Source organism: Benincasa hispida, chromosome 1, assembly GCF_027475165.1.
Source record: "Benincasa hispida cultivar pf3 chromosome 1, pf3_genome.v1.1, whole genome shotgun sequence".
Lineage (NCBI taxonomy): Eukaryota > Viridiplantae > Streptophyta > Magnoliopsida > Cucurbitales > Cucurbitaceae > Benincasa > Benincasa hispida.
This window is the reverse complement of record NC_143478.1, coordinates 31637996-31659803: the sequence shown is the minus strand read 5'-3', so window position 1 is coordinate 31659803 and position 21808 is coordinate 31637996. Positions and strand designations below refer to the sequence as shown.

At 34.4% G+C, this 21808-nt stretch overlaps 1 protein-coding gene and 2 pseudogenes across 1 annotated transcript; all 3 read left to right on the top strand.

Moving 5' to 3' along the window:
- Positions 1–3207: 3207 nt before the first annotated feature.
- Positions 3208–7303, top strand: LOC120074408 (Protein kinase superfamily protein). Its single transcript, XM_090312945.1, has 5 exons — positions 3208–3781; positions 4153–4575; positions 4666–5049; positions 5166–5213; positions 5518–7303. Exons 1-5 carry the CDS (start codon positions 3208–3210, stop codon positions 6990–6992), a joined length of 2904 nt encoding a protein of 967 aa, XP_090169071.1. The 3' UTR covers positions 6993–7303.
- Positions 7304–17448: 10145 nt separating this feature from the next.
- LOC150038380 (uncharacterized) lies at positions 17449–18377 on the top strand (annotated as a pseudogene).
- Positions 18378–18451: 74 nt separating this feature from the next.
- Positions 18452–19202, top strand: LOC150038379 (uncharacterized; annotated as a pseudogene).
- Positions 19203–21808: the final 2606 nt, after the last annotated feature.

The window sequence follows — 21808 nt, the reverse complement described above, 5'->3', positions numbered from 1 at the left end:
AACAAATAGGCTAATTTCGTACCCTTCATCAATTTGTACCTAAATCTACCTAAGTTTGACTTCAAATAAAATGTCTTATTCTACTAATTAAGTGTTGTCTCTTCTAGTAAGTCCATTGTATTTTTTTATTAGAGCTTTTCATCACACTTCTAACGATAATAAATAATTTAAGGAAAGCAGGTGAATTGAGAAAGTTTCTTTTTTTTTTCTTTTCTTAACATCTTTGTAATCTCTCCCTGTCAAGTAATAAAGAAGATACCTCTTATGGTCAATCAAGTTCAAGGAGAGACGTAGCAAAAAAAAAGGAAAAAGGTAATTCATGATTTTAAATTGAAGTGTGTATATAAGTTTAAATTTGGATATTTTCACTATAGTTTTCACCTCTAAACTTTTATTATTGAAATCTTTTATTGTATAAAAAGTAAAAATATGAATTTATGAAAATTTATTGCTTCCTTGATTGCTCAATAAATAAAATTATTACCCTTTGGGAAACATGAGGTTGATCACAACCTAGAGGTATGTGGAAATGTGTTCATGTGTCACAGAAATGCCAGCATAAAAGTTAGCGTATGTTTTCAAGGAAGTTTGGAAGATATTGCTAGCTACAAATGTAGATGCCTTTAATTGCAAAATAGAGGAGCTATTTTTTCAATATAGAAAGAGGGGTCTTTTTAATTTATCCATGGGACTTTAAGAAGATGCCAAATAACAATAATAAAAGTAAAAGACAAAGTCGTTACTATTTGTTCTTGAGAGAACTAGTAATAATGATAATATTGCGAGTAAACTATGATAAACTGTGTTTTAGACAAATAATCTCCTTGCTAGTTGGGGATGCATCCGTCATTTGTAGTCGAGTCTAAGTCAAAGATTTTATTAAGATAACAAATTAACTACATATCCTTACAATGGTACGATATCACACTCTAGCTAGTTCTCAGATAGATTTATTGATAAGGACAATAGAACATCCAATTTATTTTCGCAATGATATTATATTGTTCACTTCGGACATAAATATTTATGACTCTGCTTTTAAAACCACCCAAAATGTTTCATATCAATGAAGATAACTATCCACACTTATATACTCATGACCACTTCCTAATCGACGTGGAACTTTGTTTGCACTCCTAACACTCACTAATTCTCTTTATTCAAAATCTTAAAATTTGTTCAACACACAACTAGGTCAAGACCATTGCTCTTATGATAAATTGTCAAGGATAACGAATCCTCCACATATCTCCACAATAATATAGAATTGTTCGGTTTAGTCATACATGCCCTTGATGGTTTTTTTTTTTTTTTTTGCTTTTTATTTTACTTAAAAAAACTCGTACCAATGGAAGTTAATTACCATCATTTATAATCATTTATAATCTATTCGTCTCTCATCTTTAGCTATTTTGATTTTTTTTAATTTTATTTCAATTTTTGTACTCTAAACAATTTCCACTCTAATTTGAGTGAGGGTTGAATTGAATCTCATTCAAATTTGCATGATACTAAACTAAAAAGGGAGGAAAAAGAAAAAAACAAGATTATCTTTGCAAGACAACTTAAAAAATCATCTCTTATTTACAAGATGTATGATAGATAAAATTTATGTTAGAATTTCAAAATTTATCATATTCGTACGAATAATTTTGAAACAAAGCTATTTTGTTTTTGTCCATCCTAGCATGTGATATAAAACGTACTCACCAAATAAACATCTACATTACTCTTGAAAGTGAATAAGAAGAAGGTTTAAAATAATGCCAAAGTCGTGAATAATCAAGATTTAAAATGTGATGCCAACATAAATATCGAGTGTCAATGTTATGAAAATATTGATGGGAATATCGATATTAAAAGATACTTGTAAAGAAAATATAAAAAAGTAATTAAATTAATAAATAAATATTTTAGGCTTTTTAAACAAGTGAAAATGCCAATTATTTATATTATATTCATATTAATGACAAACCATTAATTATTTTTTATATATATTTTATAGATAAGTACAATAAAATTCATATCTATTAATATTGTCTATTTTGAATATAAACCTTCGTCATTTGCTTTTTTAATCACCCAAAAGACGGCATATAATAAAGATAATTATCTTCACATGTTGAATACTACAGACATCTTTTAGTAACAAATATGAGAATTTGTTTAGACGAGTAAGATTATGAATAAATATTGAATAATGTAGTATGATTTTGTGAAGTGTGTATTGGCAAGAGAAAGAAAGAGAGAGGGAGAAGGGAAGGTGTGTTTGATAGTGACTGAAATATGCCAAGACGTGGCCATAAAGTGCCAAGAGCAAGTCATTGGAGCAGAGGCCATCGATTCGAACAGTCCACATCTTAGTTAGCCACCTCCCACAAATATATTAACAAAAGAAACACACATTTCTCTCTCTGGCTCTCTCTCTCTCTCTATTTCTTTTCGAGTCTCCACTCACTCCCTCACTCTACGCTGATTCTACCTTCTCATCTCTCTTTTAACTCTTAACAAACTACAAAATAAATAAACTTACAACTCACCCTATTTCTTTATCTTTTCTCTCCTTTGTTCGATGAAATTGCCACAATATAATTGTTATTTTTTTTTAATTTGTATTTCGTATTTCATATTTCTTTAAAAAACAAACACAAATTTTCAAATATACATCACATAGTTGTCTCTTAATTTTGCTCACATTGTTTTATTTCTTAACAATTCATTAGTAAAATTAAAGTCTGTTTTATTACTTATGACTGGTCTTATCATCCATGCCAGCTCCCCCGCAGATGCAGATAACAACCTCCTTTTCTTTCACTTTTTTTTTTTAATATTGCATTTATTATTATTGTTTGGTTTGATTTAGTTGTGAGTTATTACTTATTACATGTTTTTACTTAGCATGCCTATTGGTGCCCCCCTCCTCTTCTCAGCACTTTAATAATGGATTTCTACGACTTGGCCGTAATATAGCAAAAATAGGCGACTGCAAACCCCAAGACAGCTACAAGAAGAAAAATGATTCAATCCCATTTTTATGTTTTATTTTTAACTAATAACAACTCTTCTCTTCTCCCTTCAATTCCAATGGTGCTGCCTCTTGTTCTTCTTTAAACACTTTGGTCTCTTACTCTTTTTCCCTTTGGGCCCATAACTTCAACATTCCTTTTTTTTTTTTTTTTTCTTTTTTTCTTTTTCTTGCTTATTATTATGGGTGAAAAGGGTGAGACGACTCCACAGCAACAAGACTATGATTCCTCTTCTCCTAAAGACCCACTTGATGATTCTTTAGAAACAAGGCCTCACGGCGGTGGCCGCCACCACCACCACCTCCATCGCCGCCACCACCACCATCACCACCACCAACATCATGATTCCTCTCTCATCGTTGCTACTCCTTTTATCTCAACACCACTCTATCTTCCCACTACAACTCCAAATACGACGCCGTTTGAGGCTGTGAATCCAAAGCGGACCCGGTACACGGCTGGCCAATGGAAGCTTCTCCCATCTCCGACCACCTCTCAACCGTCGATACCCGTCGTTGGGAGTGACTCTAGCCCATCTCCGTCGCAGCGTCCGGCTGGCACTTCCACTATCGCCGCTGCGTCGTCTTCCGATACAACATCATCTCCTTCTCATTCACCACTGCCGGCGAGGAGTAAAGGAGAAGGGGAATCTCAAAATCAGCCACAATACAGAAAGGGAAAGTATGTTAGCCCAGTTTGGAAACCTAATGAGATGTTGTGGTTAGCTAGGGCTTGGAGAGTCCAATATCAAGGTGGCACAAATCAACTACTGTTAAATTAGGTTCCTTTTTTTTTTTTTTTCTTAAATAAATTTCTCTCATTTCATCTGAAGTTTCAAACATTTTAATTATACTTGAGATCCAACACATGGGTCTGTCATAAAACATGATTTTATTAAAACCCATCAAATGATCTTGTAATTTTGAAGTGTTTGATAATTATCCTTTTGTATAAATTTCTCTCATTTCATCTAAAGTTTCAAACTTTTTTAATTATTCTGAAGATCCAACACATGGGTCCGTCATAAAACTTGTTTTTATTAAACCCCATGAAATGATTTTGTGCATTTGAAGTGTTTTGATTATTATTGTTGATTTATAGGTGTTTATTTTGTTGTATTATGCAGGTGGTGGATCATCAGATGAAATTGGTGGTGGGATTGTAGGAGGAGGTCAAGGAGGAAGAGGAAGTGGAAAAACAAGGGCGGATAAAGATAGGGAGGTGGCCGAGTATCTCCAAAAACATGGGGTTAATAGAGATGCTAAAACGGCAGGAACAAAATGGGATAACATGTTGGGTGAATTTAGGAAGGTTTATGAATGGGAAAGAGGAGGAGAGAGAGAGCAATTAGTTGGTAAAAGTTACTTTCGTCTTTCACCTTATGAGAGGAAACTTCATAGACTTCCTGCCTCTTTTGATGAACAAGTTTTTGAAGAGCTATCTCAATTCATGGGCTCCAAAATGAGAAACAAACCAACCCCACTTCTTCCTTTAACTACATACCTCCCCCCTCCCCCTCCTTTTCGAGATCATCACCTCCCTCTCTCGAGTAAGTGATTTAATTAACTAAATGACATTATAGGAGTTCGAGCATATAACTTTTAATTTTAATCTTTTATTTATACTTTTGGATATGTAGGTCGAGCGAAACAAGTATTTGGGGTTGATTATGCTTCGGTTGATGCAAGTGGCAATCCGAGTTGTCATTCATATGGTTCGAAGGAGATTCGACGAATTGGGAAAGTCCGGATGGTATGGGAGGAATCAGTGAGTTTGTGGGGTGAAGAAGGAGTAGGTGAAGAGGTTAGATCAGGAGGGAGGATTAGAGTTGAAGGATGTGGGTTTCTAAATGCAGAAGAGCTAACTTTTTTTGACGAATCAATGGTTGCTTGCACAATGGAATCTTATGACCATGGTCCTCTTAAAGGCTATTCTGTTGATAGATTCGTTTCAGGACAGCAAATCAAAGTGTTTGGCAGAAGAAAATCCCCTTCTACTGCTTCTCCTTTTTACACTTCCACTGGTAGTTTGCATCATCATAAATATTTTTATTCTCTTTTTATTTTCTACTCTTTCAAATCATCTTTGATTCCATATCTTATTGATCTAACACATTGCCTTATCCTTTTCAATTGTCAGCTCCTCCTCATAGACTCCCTCTTCCTCACTCCAATGAGCCTTCAAGATGTAAGTCCTCTAAATTCAGTTATTTAATTCCATAATTTGAATATAGATTCCTCTTATGAAGGGCTTACAAATCATCACAAGACATAGATAAGAATTTACGACCATGACTTCATAGTCTTGGAACCTGTATGGAATGACTTTCTAAGTGCTTAACATACAACAATTATGCTATGTTGGTCTTAAAGTCGATAGGCTATGCTCTAAATACCGACTAAGGATGAGTTAATTTGTTTCGTTCTAGTTTTGATTAGAGATAGTTGTTGAATGTGGCTAATTTTAGGATGCTAATTTGGTTTTTATGCAGCAAATACTTCATGGGATTATGAGGATCCAACCGAATACTATGTCGGGTGTCTACGAATCCCACCAACATCTCTTCCGAGCTTAACGGAGCTCTCATGGCACATACAAGACCCACCATCGGAGGAGCATCGATTTCCCGTTAGAAAAGACGTATACGCTTACTTACCACAAGGGAAAGAGGTGATGTTTACAACCACAACCGAAATGTTAGATTGCAAATCTTTCATTAACGAGATGATATGCCCTATCATACGCACCAACCCTTGTATTAGCCTCCCTTCAAGTCGAGACTCATTCATAAGCCTTTGGGATGATTGCATCAACCGCCTTGTTTCCGAGTTTTGTTGCATGGAAATGCAAATAATTCGTAAACCCAATAATTATTCCCCATCTTCCACCACCACAGATAATTTGCAAGATGAATGGCCAAATGTAACGGGTTTCATCAGAAATTTTTGTTTATGGAGAGGTGAAGAAACCGATCAAATCAAAGATAATGGTCTCAACCCTTCTAACTCTCTAGTGGATAAGCTTCTTTGGAGTTATTTAGAGATTCCTTATGTATTGGGATACTATGCAATAGGGTATTTGGTAACATTTTGTGCTTTAAGTCGTGGCCAAGATTATAGAATCATTCGAACTGATTTATATTCATTAGATTTATCATCGCCTAGTGAAAGACTCAAGGCTTTAGTCCCATGTCATAGAATTGGTGGAATTCTATCTTTGTTGGCTGAGCAATGCCAGAAATTGGGAATTTCAAGTGATTTTGAGAGAACTGATATGGGAAATGGTGTTATAATGGAAATGACACCAAATTTAGTCACTAAAATTTTCTCTTGTAGAAGAAAATGGACGGCAGTGAAAGAGATTTATGATTTCTTGGATCAAAGAATCCCACATTCGGAGTATATAATTGGATCATTAGAGAAAGATTTAGCATTGGTTTTCAAGCCAAGGGTTTGCAAATTGAGACCAACAAGCTATGAACAATTAATTGAAGCATTAAAGAATGTGACCAAAGCGCTTGTGGCATTACATGATTTGTGTTTCATGCATAGAGATATTTGTTGGGACAAGGTGATGAAGAAAAGAAGCGATATTCAAGATGAGGAAATTAATGAAGAAGAAGATGAAACAAGAAGGGTAAAGGGAGAATGGATTTTATGTGGGTTTGAAGAGGCGGTAGGAGCACCGCAGATATACCCGTACGCGGCGGCGAGTGAAAGACACGCGCCGGAGATGGAAAGGGGTTTGCATGGGGTGAAAGTGGATATGTGGGGAGTGGGATTTTTGATAAAAACTTGTGGGTTAATTGGGATTCCAAAGATGTTAATGGAGCTTCAAAATCGGTGTATGGATCAGAATCCAGAGCACCGGCCAACCGCCGCCGACTGTTACCACCACCTGCTGCAGCTGCAGTCGTCGCTGTCAACTACAACCGGAGCAGCCGGTGGAGGAGGTGGTTTGATGTGACTGAGTAGGTGTGTGTTAAAGTTATTAAAGATCGAAACGTTTTTACTTTTTTGTCGTTGGATTTTGATGGGTTTGTTTGTTGAGAGAATCTAAAAATTTTTACCTTAAAATTTTTTTAAGAAACGAAAAAGGTGACTGAAAGAGGAAGTGGGTTTCTAGTAATTCAGGTCTTTCAGCTCAAGCTTCGAAAAATGGCGGCTGTTTCTGATCCTTCCCGTTTAGTTTAATCAGATCAAATCAGCCAATTTTCAGGACTGATGTGTAAGTTCAACAGTATTTTTTTTTTATTAATTTTATTTTTTCACGCTTTTTTAGATCACATCGCTCCCTATATCTTCGTTCTATCGATGAGTGTGCATTTCATCAATTTACACTATTCCTAATTTCCAGTTTTTTTTTTTTTCTCCTTAAATAAACTAATGCTTCTAATGCAAACGTTGGACCTGGAATTTCTTTTGAATGAATCCATTTTATTTAAATTCTGAGGATTTAACGAGCATTAGATTATGGTCAATTAGGTTTAAATTAATTACTTTGCTTAGTATATTTTGTTTGGGTTAATACTTTGATTTGACGTAAAATCTGACCCTAGGGTTTTCATAATACTTGTAGATACATACTTTTTTATTACTCATTTCTCTTTCTAATCTATTTAGAAAAATAAATCCAATCTACTTTTAGTGACAACCATTTTTGTTTCTTATTATATCTTATAACAAATAAGATTTAGTAATATATTTTGTCTTCAGAAAAATAATAATAGGAATATGCTTGATGATAATTTTTACTGGTTTTGCATTTTTTGAATTATTTAATTTTATGAATAATTTAAGTTAAACAACGTTTTTTTTTTTTTTAAACTTTTTCATTTTGATGGATAACTGCTAAATAAATATAAACGAGAACACATAATTTAATCCGTAATACAAGAAAACTGTAATGTATATTTATGATATCTAGGTTAGTCGTGTTTATTTTAACACGAATAATTAAAGTATGAACTATGTATGTTGGTTGGTACTTTATCATATTGAGTTGTTTTATTAGTTTGAGTTCTATTATGTGATCTATTTAATCAAGACCTTAGATTATTAATTATGTACTTAATGGACAAGAAGTTCATTCCTAGTTAATTAGGGTTTAATAGAAGCTCTAATGAATTAGTATATTAAGAGACTAGGTTATGATTCCCAAGATACCAAAAATAATTTGCACCCAGTATTTCTAAAATTGAAGAGATCCCACTTAGGGCATACGTAGGACAATAGTCATCTTATAGTTAATATCAATCTTACCATGGAATTTTATCTAACAACCTATGCTATATTTAACAATTTTAAAGTTTTTTATGACAAAAAGTAAAATATAATTTAGGAGCATCAATTTTTAGAATTAGTAACATTAATATGAAAAGAAATCATAAAGAAATGTTACCAAATACATCGTATAATGTATGTATGTATTAACCATAAGAGGATCTTTCTTTTCCTTCTAGTACAACAAAATGTAGAGATAGGAATGTGAACCTTGATATCAATTACCTTTAAGAAAAACTAGAGTAGCAGCTTTAATTATTTGGCTATGTATTCATGTTGGACTAATAGTAAACAGCCAAACAAAAATTTGCAGACCAACCAATAACACAAAAAAATTGCAAACCAACCAACAACATCAACCAAACAAACCAAACCAAACCCGTACAACAAAACCAACAGTACACTAACACACAAACCAACCCCGCATAACAGCACTCCCCCTTGATTGCCATAAGAGGAAAATTAAACAGGCAGAGATGAAGGATGAGTGAAGTATAAAGAGCTTCATCCGGAGGCAAAGATAAACTCAACAATTGAATCAAAGTATCCACAGTCGCCCGACGATCAGTAAGCGATCAAATTATGCCACTCAAGGTCTATGATTTAGAGGTCAGCACTTGTAAAATGCGAGTTCCAAGATCAGTGGGAATCAAGAAACCACCTTCAAGAGCATGAAGCTCATCAGGCATCGGTATGTCATAGACTTGGGTGGACGAATGTTATGCATAATGTTAGGCACATGGTAGCCTTGAAAGAATTTGTAGCTTAAGTTGATACACTTGAGAAAAAGACCAAGAGCATTGGATAAAGTAAGAATGGTGGGACACTGAGTAAGCATAATACTACGTAGAAGACGTGAGAAGCAAATAGGTAGTTTGATAGTGAAGGATTCAACATGTTGTAACATTTGATTGTAGACAAAAACACCAAAATTAAACTGAGAACTGGTTCCAATTTGATAAAGCAAGCTGACAAGAGGTGGAGACACCCCATAACCATGTATGGAGGGTCACCAATTTGCTATACCCATTTTATAAAGAATAACATATTTTACATTCAATGCGACAACAAACAATTGACCAGATGAAGGTCAAGCAGTGTAGTTTCCTCCAGTTATCTCAGACACCAAGGATTCAGTTGAAGGATGTGGACCACCAAGAGTAAGACTATCATCACAATAAGGAAATTCATCGATAGCTTTAGGAGATATATTGAAGGAGACACCTCTAACATGCACTTTTATGTATTCAGTACTATTCAGATCATCAAACAAATTTGGAAGATTAACGGAAAACTCATGAATAAGCTAATGGCTCAATCTAAGTAATCGTCTTCAATAATCCGCTTGATTAATAAGCTCCATGATGACCAAACAGAACCGAGTCTTGTCAGAGACAGTCTGTTCATTCGCATTTCTTCTTCGAACAACATACTTCCCATTGCAAACATTCTTTTCACAGTGGAAGAAAAGTTCATCAATGGGAATCGAAGGGACATTTGGAAGAATCTTTCTTAGACCAGTTTTGGTAGTCACTCTTTTAAAGGCCATAATAACATTTACTGTATCAGAAGATGAGTGTGAGTGAACACTAGATACATAATCAGAAGGTTTCTCTGAGGAAAGAGGAAGTATCGAGTGAGTTCTGCATGAGGGACCAGGGTTCTGTGACAATGTGACCGTTTTCTTGTTTTTATGGTTTCCCAGTTCAGCAAGCACAACATGATCATCAGAAGAATCAAAGGAAATCTATTTGTTAAACACATGCTGACTAGCATCAGTGTTAGAGTTTTGAGAGGCAGTTTCTCCAGTGAGAGAGGGAGCACCAATAACATTATTAGTAGGGATGGCATCGTTATACTCAACATGAAGGATCCCTTAACTAAGAGTTCCATGAGCGCGTTCAGATTTCTCCAATTTCACAGTGACCGAAATACAGCAGATACATTCAAACGCACAGTTATGCAAACAAACAATAATTAACGACATGCTTTAAACAAGAAAAAACAAGGGAAAGAGTTCTCATACTAGTTGAAGACGGTCTTCAAACTTTGGAGTGAGAACCCAAAGCGTGGTATTTGGTGAATTTGGTAGAGGTAGGAGGAAGAACAAATCGTGTAGGCGATAAGCAAGTGGGAGGGAATAAGAAGCTATCGTATGGCAAGATGCTTATCGTTTAGGAAAAAATACACGATCGTGTAGATTTTACTGAACGATCATTTAGAAAACAGAAGGCGATCGTTTAGCAAACACGACACACTATACGATCATTTAGGTAAGCTAACCGATCGTTTAGGACTTAGTGTTCGATCGTTTAGGCGCTAGGTAGACGATTGTTTAGGTGTTAAGCGACTAACGTATAGGTTCTCGATTTTAAGCGATCGATTACTTTTCACACCAACGTGCGCCTACAATCCTTTTCTAGACTAACAATTCAAAATGAAACAAATTTCATTTTAATTCATCGGTTACAATAACCGACGCAGTTCCCACTAAAGCACGTCTGAACGTGATTTTGGATTAATTATCATATAATTAATCAATTAAAATATTAATAAATATAATCATATTATTTTTTAATTTATAGTTTGATATCACATATCTACTATAGTAATTTCTCCTCTACTTGATATAAATCATATTTATATCTAATTTCCTCTAAAATAATGTATCTCATAAATTTATCCAATTATATCATATATAATTAACTAGTCCAATTATATCATATATAATCGAACTTTCTCTTGTCAATTTGAACATTTGAAATTAACCCAAACACTGATTCTCGACTTTATCCAAGCTACCCAGGGGACCTAATGGACCTGTGGCATGAACCTCCAACGGTTCGTGACTAGCTGACTAAACTCTTTAACCATGAGATCCACCATCCATTAACTGTCAGACATTTCACTAAAGACCAACAGTTGAATTCTTCTTACCACATATATATTTCTGTGTCCATCGGATATAACCAATCATGAGTACGATGACCCTTCACAAATGCTCGTAAGTATGCTGGGTCAAATTACCGTTTTGCCCCTATAGTTACATCTCACTCCTTAAGTACCACTGATTCCTCTAATGAACAATACAACATAGTCCAACTATGTGTGAACACCTCTCGGGCCAAGAGAAGGTATGTGGTGCCACACCGTTCAAGTCCCGGAATCAGTCTTTAAGGGAGCTATCTATTTACTTACCCCTGCCTCGGGGAAGGAGTGAATTTCATCTTGTGTAGCTGAGTTCCCAGCTTCCAAATCAGACGAATCCCCAAAATGGTAGGTTTAAATCGGCGACCTAGCCACTTGCACCCATACAAATCAAAGGACCGCCCTCAATGGCAAGAGTTCGCAACTCACTCAAGATTGAGGTCATGTTACCTATGGTCATCCTAGTGAAATGAAGTCTCTGTCACGAACGGTGTTATATAATGAGACGTTAACACTTCGTGGTCAGGTCTTATACAAACTCTTTGTATAGGATGCCCCCCGCTCGCATGTCCCTAACACTAATAATTAGGATCAGACCATCTGTGACAAGTCACAACCCTTATGACTATTCCACAAAGCGGGTCGCATCCGTAGCATTATCAGGATAAGGTTTCCCTTCTATATCCATAACTATAGACCATTTTGGTTATTACTCAAGACATGATCCAATTGTATGTCATCACATACATGCATGAGTCACATACAGATAATCAGAGATTTTATGTTTATTGGTTTGTGGTAAAGCAAATAAAACATGCAATTGAGCAAAAAAACAAGATGTGAAGTAAAATATCATATATTATCAACACAAGCGTTCGTACAAACTGTTTACAAACTATAGGACACGAGACTTTAGGGCATCAACCCCAACACGACATTATCATCAGTAGAAACAGAGTCATCATTTTCATTTACTTTCGAATCTTTAATAGGCTGAGAGATCAAAATAGAAGAGGCACGAATCACTACAACAAATATTACATTTAATAACTTTTTATAGAGAGCCATTTAATAAAATAACTATGAAAATTGGAAGAAAAGCGGGAATAAAAATGAAAAAAAGGCGCGTTCAAAATCTGTATGGAAAATTCGCTAGAAATCCCTTTTTCCCTCTCAATCAACTTTGTCTTTTTGCCTTCGTTCGAAATCCTATTCGACATCAACTTCTCCTCGTGCAGACTCTCTCCTCGATCAACTTCGACTTCTCCTCACCTAGACTCTCCACGATCGACTTCGAGTTCTCCTCGCTAAGACTCTTCTCGATTTATTTAGAGTTCTTCTTACTCAGACTCTCCTCAATGGACTTCGATCAAGGTCTCCTCGCTCAGACATCGAGTTCTTTTTACTCAAACTCTCCTCGATCGAGTTCTCCTCACTCAGACTCTCCTCGATCGAGTTCTCCTCGCTCAGACTCTCCTCGATTGAGTTCTCCTTGCTCAGACTCTTCTCGATTGACATCGAGTTCTCCTCACTCAGACTCTCCTCGATCGACTTTCATCGAGTTCTCCTTGCTCAGACTCTCCTCGATCGACTTCCATCAAGTTCTCCTCGCTCAAACTCTCCTCGATCGACATCGAGTTCTTCTCGCTCAGATTCTCATCAATCGACTTCTTGACTGTTTGCACTCAACTTCGACTTCTCCTCGCAGATTCTCCTCGACGTTGAAATCTCCATCTTATTCGACTTTTTCTCTTCAATTTTTCATTCTTTAGAGCTCTCCAAACGAAAGAATGTGAGCTCTCATTTCTTATCGGAATTACCAAAGGTGAATTTCAATTACTTCTTCCTTTTTTGGGGATTTTGTATTATTTCTTTTTCTTTTGAATGTTGTGAGATAACTCTTGATGATTCTATATATGTGAGATAGCTCTTGAGGATTTCCTGCCACTAACACCTTTTGAGTGAGTTTTGATTTTAGTTTTGTTCTTGATCATATGACTTGAACTCTTTCATGATTTGAACATTAAAATTAATGGTATATTGGAATCTTGATTAATTTATTAATTACATGTATTTTTATTGATTTGAGCTTTGTGTCACTTAAGACGATGTTAAGTCTATTTGTAACTCGAATTTGTAAAAGCAAAATAAAGTCATTTCTTGCTTGTTAGTGACTTCCAAGACTTACTTGTATGTTGTATTGCGTGGGTTTGATTAATATCATTTATGAATCTCATTATCCATAATTATGTTCATATACAAATTTTCTTTTTTGACTTTTCTCATCTCATATACTATGTTTAGCATATTGTGTTTCTTTTTAGTGAAGGTTAAATGTTTTTGTAGTCTCAAGTTTCTAACATATTCCACATTTGTAACTCTATTTTGTGAACTTTGATTTAATTGTAATATGAGGATTTGTGTTCTCTCTTTTTGTAGCATTGGTTATACATTTGACATCTTAATAAATGAATTTTTCATTCCTAGTTTTGGATTGTAGGGGGGGAGGTATATATCACCTGAGTTATTGTGGTTACTGTTATTGTTAGATTTTGCTTCCAAAAATGTCTTGTGACTATAAAACTAGTACATATGTGAGAGTTTGATTTAGAAGGTTGTGGCTATATTAAGTTTTGTTTTTTTTTTTTTTTTTCTCATTTTGCTTTCTATCTATCATTTTCACTGATTTCCTTTCTCTTTACTCTTTTCTTTGTATGTCTCTTTTCATATTTATTTTCTGGAAGTATGCCATAAAAAAGTTCATTAAAAAATTAGACATAAGAGCAAAGTAGCCGTTGATTTCACATTCTCACATTCTTTAGAGACACAACATATTTGAGAGTTGTAAGGTGAACACCTTTCACATACTCTTCTCTTTTATTAATTTGGAAATTTTTGTCCTCCTTTGTTTCCTTTATGTCTAATTTCAATCTATTTTGAGTTATATGAGTTGATCTCATAGAGAGAGGGGATTAGAAATCCAAAGAGCAAAGGCATTATTGTTGCATATAGAGGAAATTTTATGTAACACAGACATACCCATTTTGCCATTTATTGCCACAAAAGTACTACTCAAAGTTATAATTGTTAAGAGAATTTAAAAGGAATGAAAAGAAGAAAAAGGTAAGAACTTTTTAGTTGGCCATTAATTTTTATGGAATTAGGTGTTGTATCTCAGAAGGTTGCACATAGAGTTTGAGTCTGTTACCCTGTTTTGCCACAGTTATGTATGAGTTTGGTTCGAAGATTTCATTGGGGAATTTCGAGTTATGGGTGTGAGGGAATAAATGCCCACTGCCATACCTTTTTCATTCTAATTTATGGGGTTTTCTAATTTTAGTCTTTGAAGCCTTTATTGTATAGTGGTTTTGTTTTGGGATTTGTGAATAAAAGCTCTTGCTATTGCCCCAAAAAAACTCCTATTATTGATTTGAGATTTGGGATTGATTCAAGTTTGAAAGATTTAACATACTATAACACAAATCAAATACAAAAAAAAAAAAAAACAAATATTATATAATAATATTTGTCCAATATTATTATATAATAATAGTTTACCAAGTGTAGGATGACAAATTTGTAACGATATTATGATTGAATATATTGACCTTAATTATGTTTAATTTTTGTTAATAATATTGTTGCTTGATGAAAAGAATTTTTAGGTCATCACAAGGAAGAAAATTGTATATATAAGTTGTCCGAATTAAAAAATTTTCTAGATAATTAAAAGAATAAAAAGTCATCAGGACATGTTCTCATTGTGATCATTTGACTTCCACACAATTGTTCATACAATAAAGTTCTTGAAAATATTTTCCTTTTATACTGTCTATGGAATATCTAACTTGAGAGAAATAGAAAGGGTCTAAAAGGTAAAAAGGGCTCTTAAGAAGAGGTTTGAACCTTGGCTAAAGATCATTGCTTCCTTTTGGATTTTTGTGGCTCAAGAGTATAATAATTTCAAAATAATCTAGTAATTATTCTTTCTCTGATTCTTATGAATAACATACTTCTTAAATATGTAGTTTGGTAACATTTTGAAGATCCAAGTCGAGTTTTGAAAAGCCTATATATACTATTTCCACCTATTGGTTTCTTGGTTTTGTTATGTATATTTTATGAGTGTTCTATAGGCAAGCACTTTTATAAACAGTTAGGAGTGTTCATCATCCCGTGAAACATTTATCAAACAAAGAATTTGATTACATTAACTAGGTCCACCTTTGTCTTTTATAATCAATATATTTGGATTCTGTCACAATCTTTGAACGTTTAATTCTTTGTTACTTCACCATCCCATTTTAAGATGCAAGGCCTATGAATTTCATCAAGTTAGCTCATTGAAAATTGATATTATCTTTTCTCAAATAGTGCTTGGTGACCAAGTCATTGGCGATTGAACTGATCATTCAAAGAGATTACCAACACTTTGAAAATGTTCAACAAAGATTAGGTGCATCTAAATCTGTATAAAAGTAACTAACTATTAGTTCTGAGTTAATCTTTTGATGCATACTTAACAAAATTGACTTTGTCCAATAGTGCTAGTAATGAATATACGGAAGGAGCATGGAATCTTTTACAAGAAATGAAGAAAAGGAAGTCAAATGCCAATAAACTTTTATGCACATGTAAAGAATGTAGGAATATGAGACATTGTGATTTTCAAATCATATATGAGCACTTGGTCATTAAGGGAATTGACCTTACATATAATATTTGGTATCATCGTAGAGTAGTATGTGAAGGGGATGAAGTCCAGAATGAAATTGATGATAGTTTTATGCTTGAAGCAACAAACTTCTATGAGAGCACATATATTGGAGAAGAGGACAACATTAATGACCAATTTGCATCAAGAAAGGAAAACAATTTTTCTTAAAAGGTTCAAAAGGCAAATACTCCATTGTATGCAAGTTGTACAAAGTATACGAAAATGTTAGCAGTTGTAGCATTGTATAAACTAAAAACTTTTAATGGTTGGTTAGATATAAGCTTCACCAGCCTTTTAGGGCTTTTGCATGAGATGTTCCCAATGGACAATGTTATTCCAAGATCTATTTATGAAGTTAGAAAATTATTCAAGGAATTTGATTTAGGCTAACAAAAAATTCATGCATGTGTTAAGGATTATTGCGTATTTAAAAATAAGAATGAAAAGTTAGAAAGTTGTCCTCATTGTGCGACTTCAATATGGAAGATTGATGAACAAACAAACCAAATTAAACAAGGTGTTCTTGCGAAGGTATTGAGATACTTTCCTATCATTCCATGACTTAAACAGATGTTTAAAATAAATGAACTTAGTAAAAATTTACGTTGGCATTGGAACCATAAAAGTATTGATGGAAAAATTCGACATCCAGTTGACTCTGTTGCATGGGAAACAATTGATAAAAAGTAGTCTGAGTTTTCTATGGATCCACGCAATCTAAGGTTAGACCTTGCTACAGATGGGTTTAACCCATTCTCCAATTTGAGTAGTCAGTACAGTTGTTGACTAGTCATGCTTGTTACTTACAACTTTCCTCCTTGGTTATGCATGAAAAAAAAAAATATAATATTGACATTGTTGATTCCTAGCCCTAGACAACCAGGAAATGATATTGATGTTTATCTACAACCTCTTGGAGAAGATTTACAACAACTATAGAAAGGAGTACAAGTTTATGATATTGTAAGTAAAACACATTTCAAATTGAGATCAATTCTTATGTGGACTATAAATGATTTTCCAGCATATGGAAATCTTGCCGGATGCACCACAAAAGGTAAATATGTATGCCCAACTTGTGGAGATAATACTCATTCTTATTGGTTGAAAAATAGTAAAAAATTTGCATATATAGGTCATAGACAATTCTTATCAATGGCTCATCCATATCAGAGAAAAAAAGGCATGGTTTGGTGGGAAAATAGAAGAATAGTTACCTCCCAAAATTGCAACAAGTAGTGCAATTTATGCCCAACTTGAAGATTTTGATAATTGTTAGGGGAAAGGTGATAAGATAAAGAGCAAGAGTCATAAAGAATTGTCAAAGGTGGAAGAAGCGATCAATTTTCTTCGATCTACCATATTGGAAAGTTAACGAAATCTAAGTTTATGGTGTATTTTATTGAGTTTCAAATTATTGAGGTTCAAATTAGACCATTAACGATTTGAAACTTTGATTGTGTAGGAATTACCAATATGCCACAACTTGGATATCATGCATGTGGAGAAGAATGTGTGTGAGAATATTATAGGTACATTATTAGATATAAATGGAAAGAAAAAAGATGGAATTAATGCAAGAAAAGATTTACAACTTTTGAAAATATGCCCTGACCTACATCCTCAAGAACGAGGAGGAACTTACCTACCTCCTACTCTACACACATTATCGAAATCTAAGAAGAAATTATTTTGGTCAAGGTTGCCTAATGGATACAACTCAAACATTTCAAAGTGTGTATCATTAGATGAATGCAAAGTGATGGGGTTGAAGTCTCATGATTATCATTTGTTGATGCAACAACTTTTATCTGTGGTGCTTAGAGGTTTGCTTCCGAAAGGTCCAAGACATGCAATATACAGGCTATGTTCATATTTCAATAGACTTTGGCAACGTATAATTGATAGAGAGGTTATGTTAGAGCTTGAAAAAGAAATGGTGGACATTTTATGTCTTCTTGAAAGGTACTTTCCACCTTCATTTTTTTTATATAATGACATATTTGGTTATTCATTTGGGTCGTGAAGCTTGTATATGCGAACCTGTTCAATTCCATTGGATGTACCCATTTGAAAGGTAACTGTTTTACTTTTGATATATTGATAATTTTGGTCTTCCTTATACTAATAACAATTAACCTAGATATATGAAGATATTTAAAGGTTTTGTACGGAACAAAGCATGACCAGAAGGGTGTATTGTAGTATGTTACTTAGCTGATAGATGTGTTGACTTTTCAAACAAGTATTTTAATATTTGTATTATCTTATTATGTACTTAAGAATGCACACTGATATGTCCTATTCAATATAGCAGATGTGGAACCATTTATCGAGTGAGTTATTTTGTGTAACAATATTACTTAGTTTAATTTAAGATTATTATTTAATGATAACTTATTTAGGCAAAATGCATATGAATGAACTCATGATCTTAGATAAAAGACTGACAAAAGATTCTAATCTATTTGGAAGGTTCATACAGAACAATTTCCATAATGGTTGAAATCCAAGGTAATACTAACTATTTAATAACAAACGAATATTTAAAACCATAATATACTTTCACTAACAAGTTGGTATGTTTATTCTTACCAGATTGAATTAGATTCGTCTGTTGAAGGTTACTCTAACTTGTTAAAATGGCTTGCAAATAGGCCCAGAAAAAATACTATGTCTTACACTGAATACATCATAAATGGGCAACGATTTCACATAAAGAGTGTTGAAAAATCAACCCAAACTAGTGGTGTTTTTGTACATGTTAGAACATTATGTACATCTAATGCAAAAGATCAATATCAAGTTGTGAAACTAGTTCCTTATTATGGGGTGTTACAAGAAATCATCTTATTAGATTATTATATCTACCAACTTCCAATCTTTCGATGCGATTGAGCAAATGTTCGTAATGGATTAAAAGTCGAGGAAAGATCCACTCTTATTAGTTTACATCAAAGCCAAAGCATATTTGTATGGGAGCCTTTCATCTTTGCCTCGCAAGCAAAACAGGTGTTTTATATTAGAGAATATGACACCTCAAGTTGGTATGTCATATTAAAAGCACCACCACGAGGATTTCATGACTTGAAGGTGTATGATGAGAATTATGATGTATTGTGGTTAGTAATGAACAAATTCGTCGTGTGGAGATTGACGTTGATGAAAGTGATGAGCTTACTTATGCAAGACAAGGAGGGTTTTCATTTGAGGAGCAGTTTGATGCATTGTCTAAATGCTTATTTGTGATTGTTATACTTTATAATATTTATTTTGTAAAGGTGCTTTGATTACATGATCTAACCTTTATTCTGTAAAGACTGTTTAATCACTTTGGCAAACATGATATATTGATGTAAGTTATTTACTATCAATTAACTTTCTTTATAAATACTTATTCATAACTTTGTATCAATATCGATGTATATGTCATTGGATAAGCCACCTCCACTATAGTTAGATCACGAATGATTGTAAATATTTATATTGTAAAAAGAGTTCATTATTGTAACAGAAAGAACCGAGAAAAGAGATTAGTAGACAGCTTACCTTTATTTCTTCTTTCTGTTTTGTTTGTTGTAACCACCAGCTCACTATGAGCTTCTTCCTTTTATAAATAAGAACCTGTATAAAAGGGGAAGAAAAAAAAAGAGAGTAAGTGAGTGAATTCATTCTGTAAAGAAAAATTTAAATGAAGAAACAATAAAAATACACCCTCCCTTTTGCACAGTGGACGTAGGCCCTTGGCCGAACCACTTAAACTCCTTGTGTTATTTCTTCCTCAACTATCTTCTTGTTCATCTTTGCATCTCCTACACGATTTTGCTCACATGCAGGTGAATCACTGAGATTTGAAACTCAAGAACTTCATCTTCCCTTCTAAAACCCTCAAGAATAAGATGAGCATGGAAGAACTGGTTTTCTCTCTCGTATAGTGTTACGAAATCGACAATTAAAGAACACAAAAAGGAACGTAGAGATAAAAAAGATCGACACACAGATATATGTGGTTCACTAACAGTATATTAGCTACGTCCACGGGTAGAGGGAGAACAATATTATTTGAGAGAATGTTTTTAGAAATTACATCAAAACAGCGCCTCTAAGGTTAGAAAGTTTATATAGCACACTACTCTAAACACTAGGGTCAAAAGCGAGACCCCCGTACTTGGTTTTTCGAAGCACCAGCAAATAGATTCAAGGAATTTCAATAAATCTCCATGATGAACTTGATCCTTGGCTAGACATATTGCACTCAAACTATCATAATATACAATAGCTTGGTCATGATGCAAACCAAGATCACTAACTAACCCCCTCAGCCATATTCCTTTTTTAGCAGCTTCTGTCAAGGCCATGTCCTCTGCTTCAGTAGTAGACAAAGTAACTGTAGGCTGTAAGTTTTCCTTCCAAATAACAATAGAACCACCCAAAGTGAACACATAGCTAGTCATAGACCTCCTACTGTCAACATCTCCAGCATAGTTAGAATCAGAGCAACCGGTCACCAAACACTCTGTGCAAATCCATAAACAAGACCAACATCAGATGTACCTCTACGGTAATGAAAAATCCTTTTTAAAGGCTTGCCAATGCTCCTTCCCAGATTGACCCATGAACCTACTGACAACACTAACAGCATGGGCAAGATCAGGCCTAGTACAGACCATAGCATACATCAAACTTCCCACTGCACTAGCATAAGGAACTCAAGACATGTACTCCTTCTCAGCTTCAGACTGTGGTGAAAACACAGATGACAAACGAGCATTTACAGCACTAGAAGTATCTATAGGCTTAGTTGATGACATACCAAACCTAGACAATATTTTCTAAATATATCCTTTTTGGGATAAGAAGAGCTTATTCTTATCTCTGTCCCTATAAATCTCCATACCTAGAATTTTCTTAGTAGCACCCAAATCCTTCATATCAAACTCAGCACTGAAAAGATTCTTCAATTTTAGAATATCAGACTTGGACTTTGCAGCTATGAGTATATCATCTACATATAAAAGTAGATAAATCATCAAACTATCATCAGCTTTGTTATGATATACACAACAATCATACGGACTCCTGTTATAGCCAAGTCCAATCATATAGTTGTCAAATCGTTTGTACCACTGCCTTAGAGACTGCTTTAACCCATACAAAGATTTCTTCAACTTGCAAACATAATCTTCTTTACCTGGACATTGGAACCCATCTGGTTGGGTCATATAAATCTCTTCCTCCAACTCTCCATGTAAGAAAGCTGTCTTCACATCTAGTTGTTCAAGTTCCAAATTCTGATGTGCTACTATAGCTAGTAACACCCTGATAGAAGTATGTCTGACTACTGGTGAGAAGATCTCATTATAATCAACTCCTTTCCTTTGTGTGAACCCTCTAGCAACAACTGGAGCTTTATATTTAATGCCCTCTAAAGGTGATATTCCCTCTTTTTTCTTGAAGACCCATTTACAAGTGACAATTTTTCTCTCCTTAGGTCGTTTAACTAATTCCCAAGTCTGATTTTTGTCAAGAGATTCCATCTCATCTCCCATAGCAGCAAGGCAGACTCACCACATGACACAGCTTCTCTATAGGTGGATGGCTCATGAGGATCCACCTCTTCAGCAACCTGCAACTTAAAAGTAACCATATCTTCAAAACCATACCTCACAGGAGGTCCAACACCAACTCTTCTAGCTCTATCACGAGCTATGCTTGGTTGATCTACTTGTGATCTACAATTTTCAGGCAAAGCAACTTCTGACGTTTAAGGCACATTAATTTCTGGTTGCACATCAGTTTCTGTAGTAACGTGTTGATCTTCTCCACCTTGATGTTGTAATTCATTCACAGCTGAA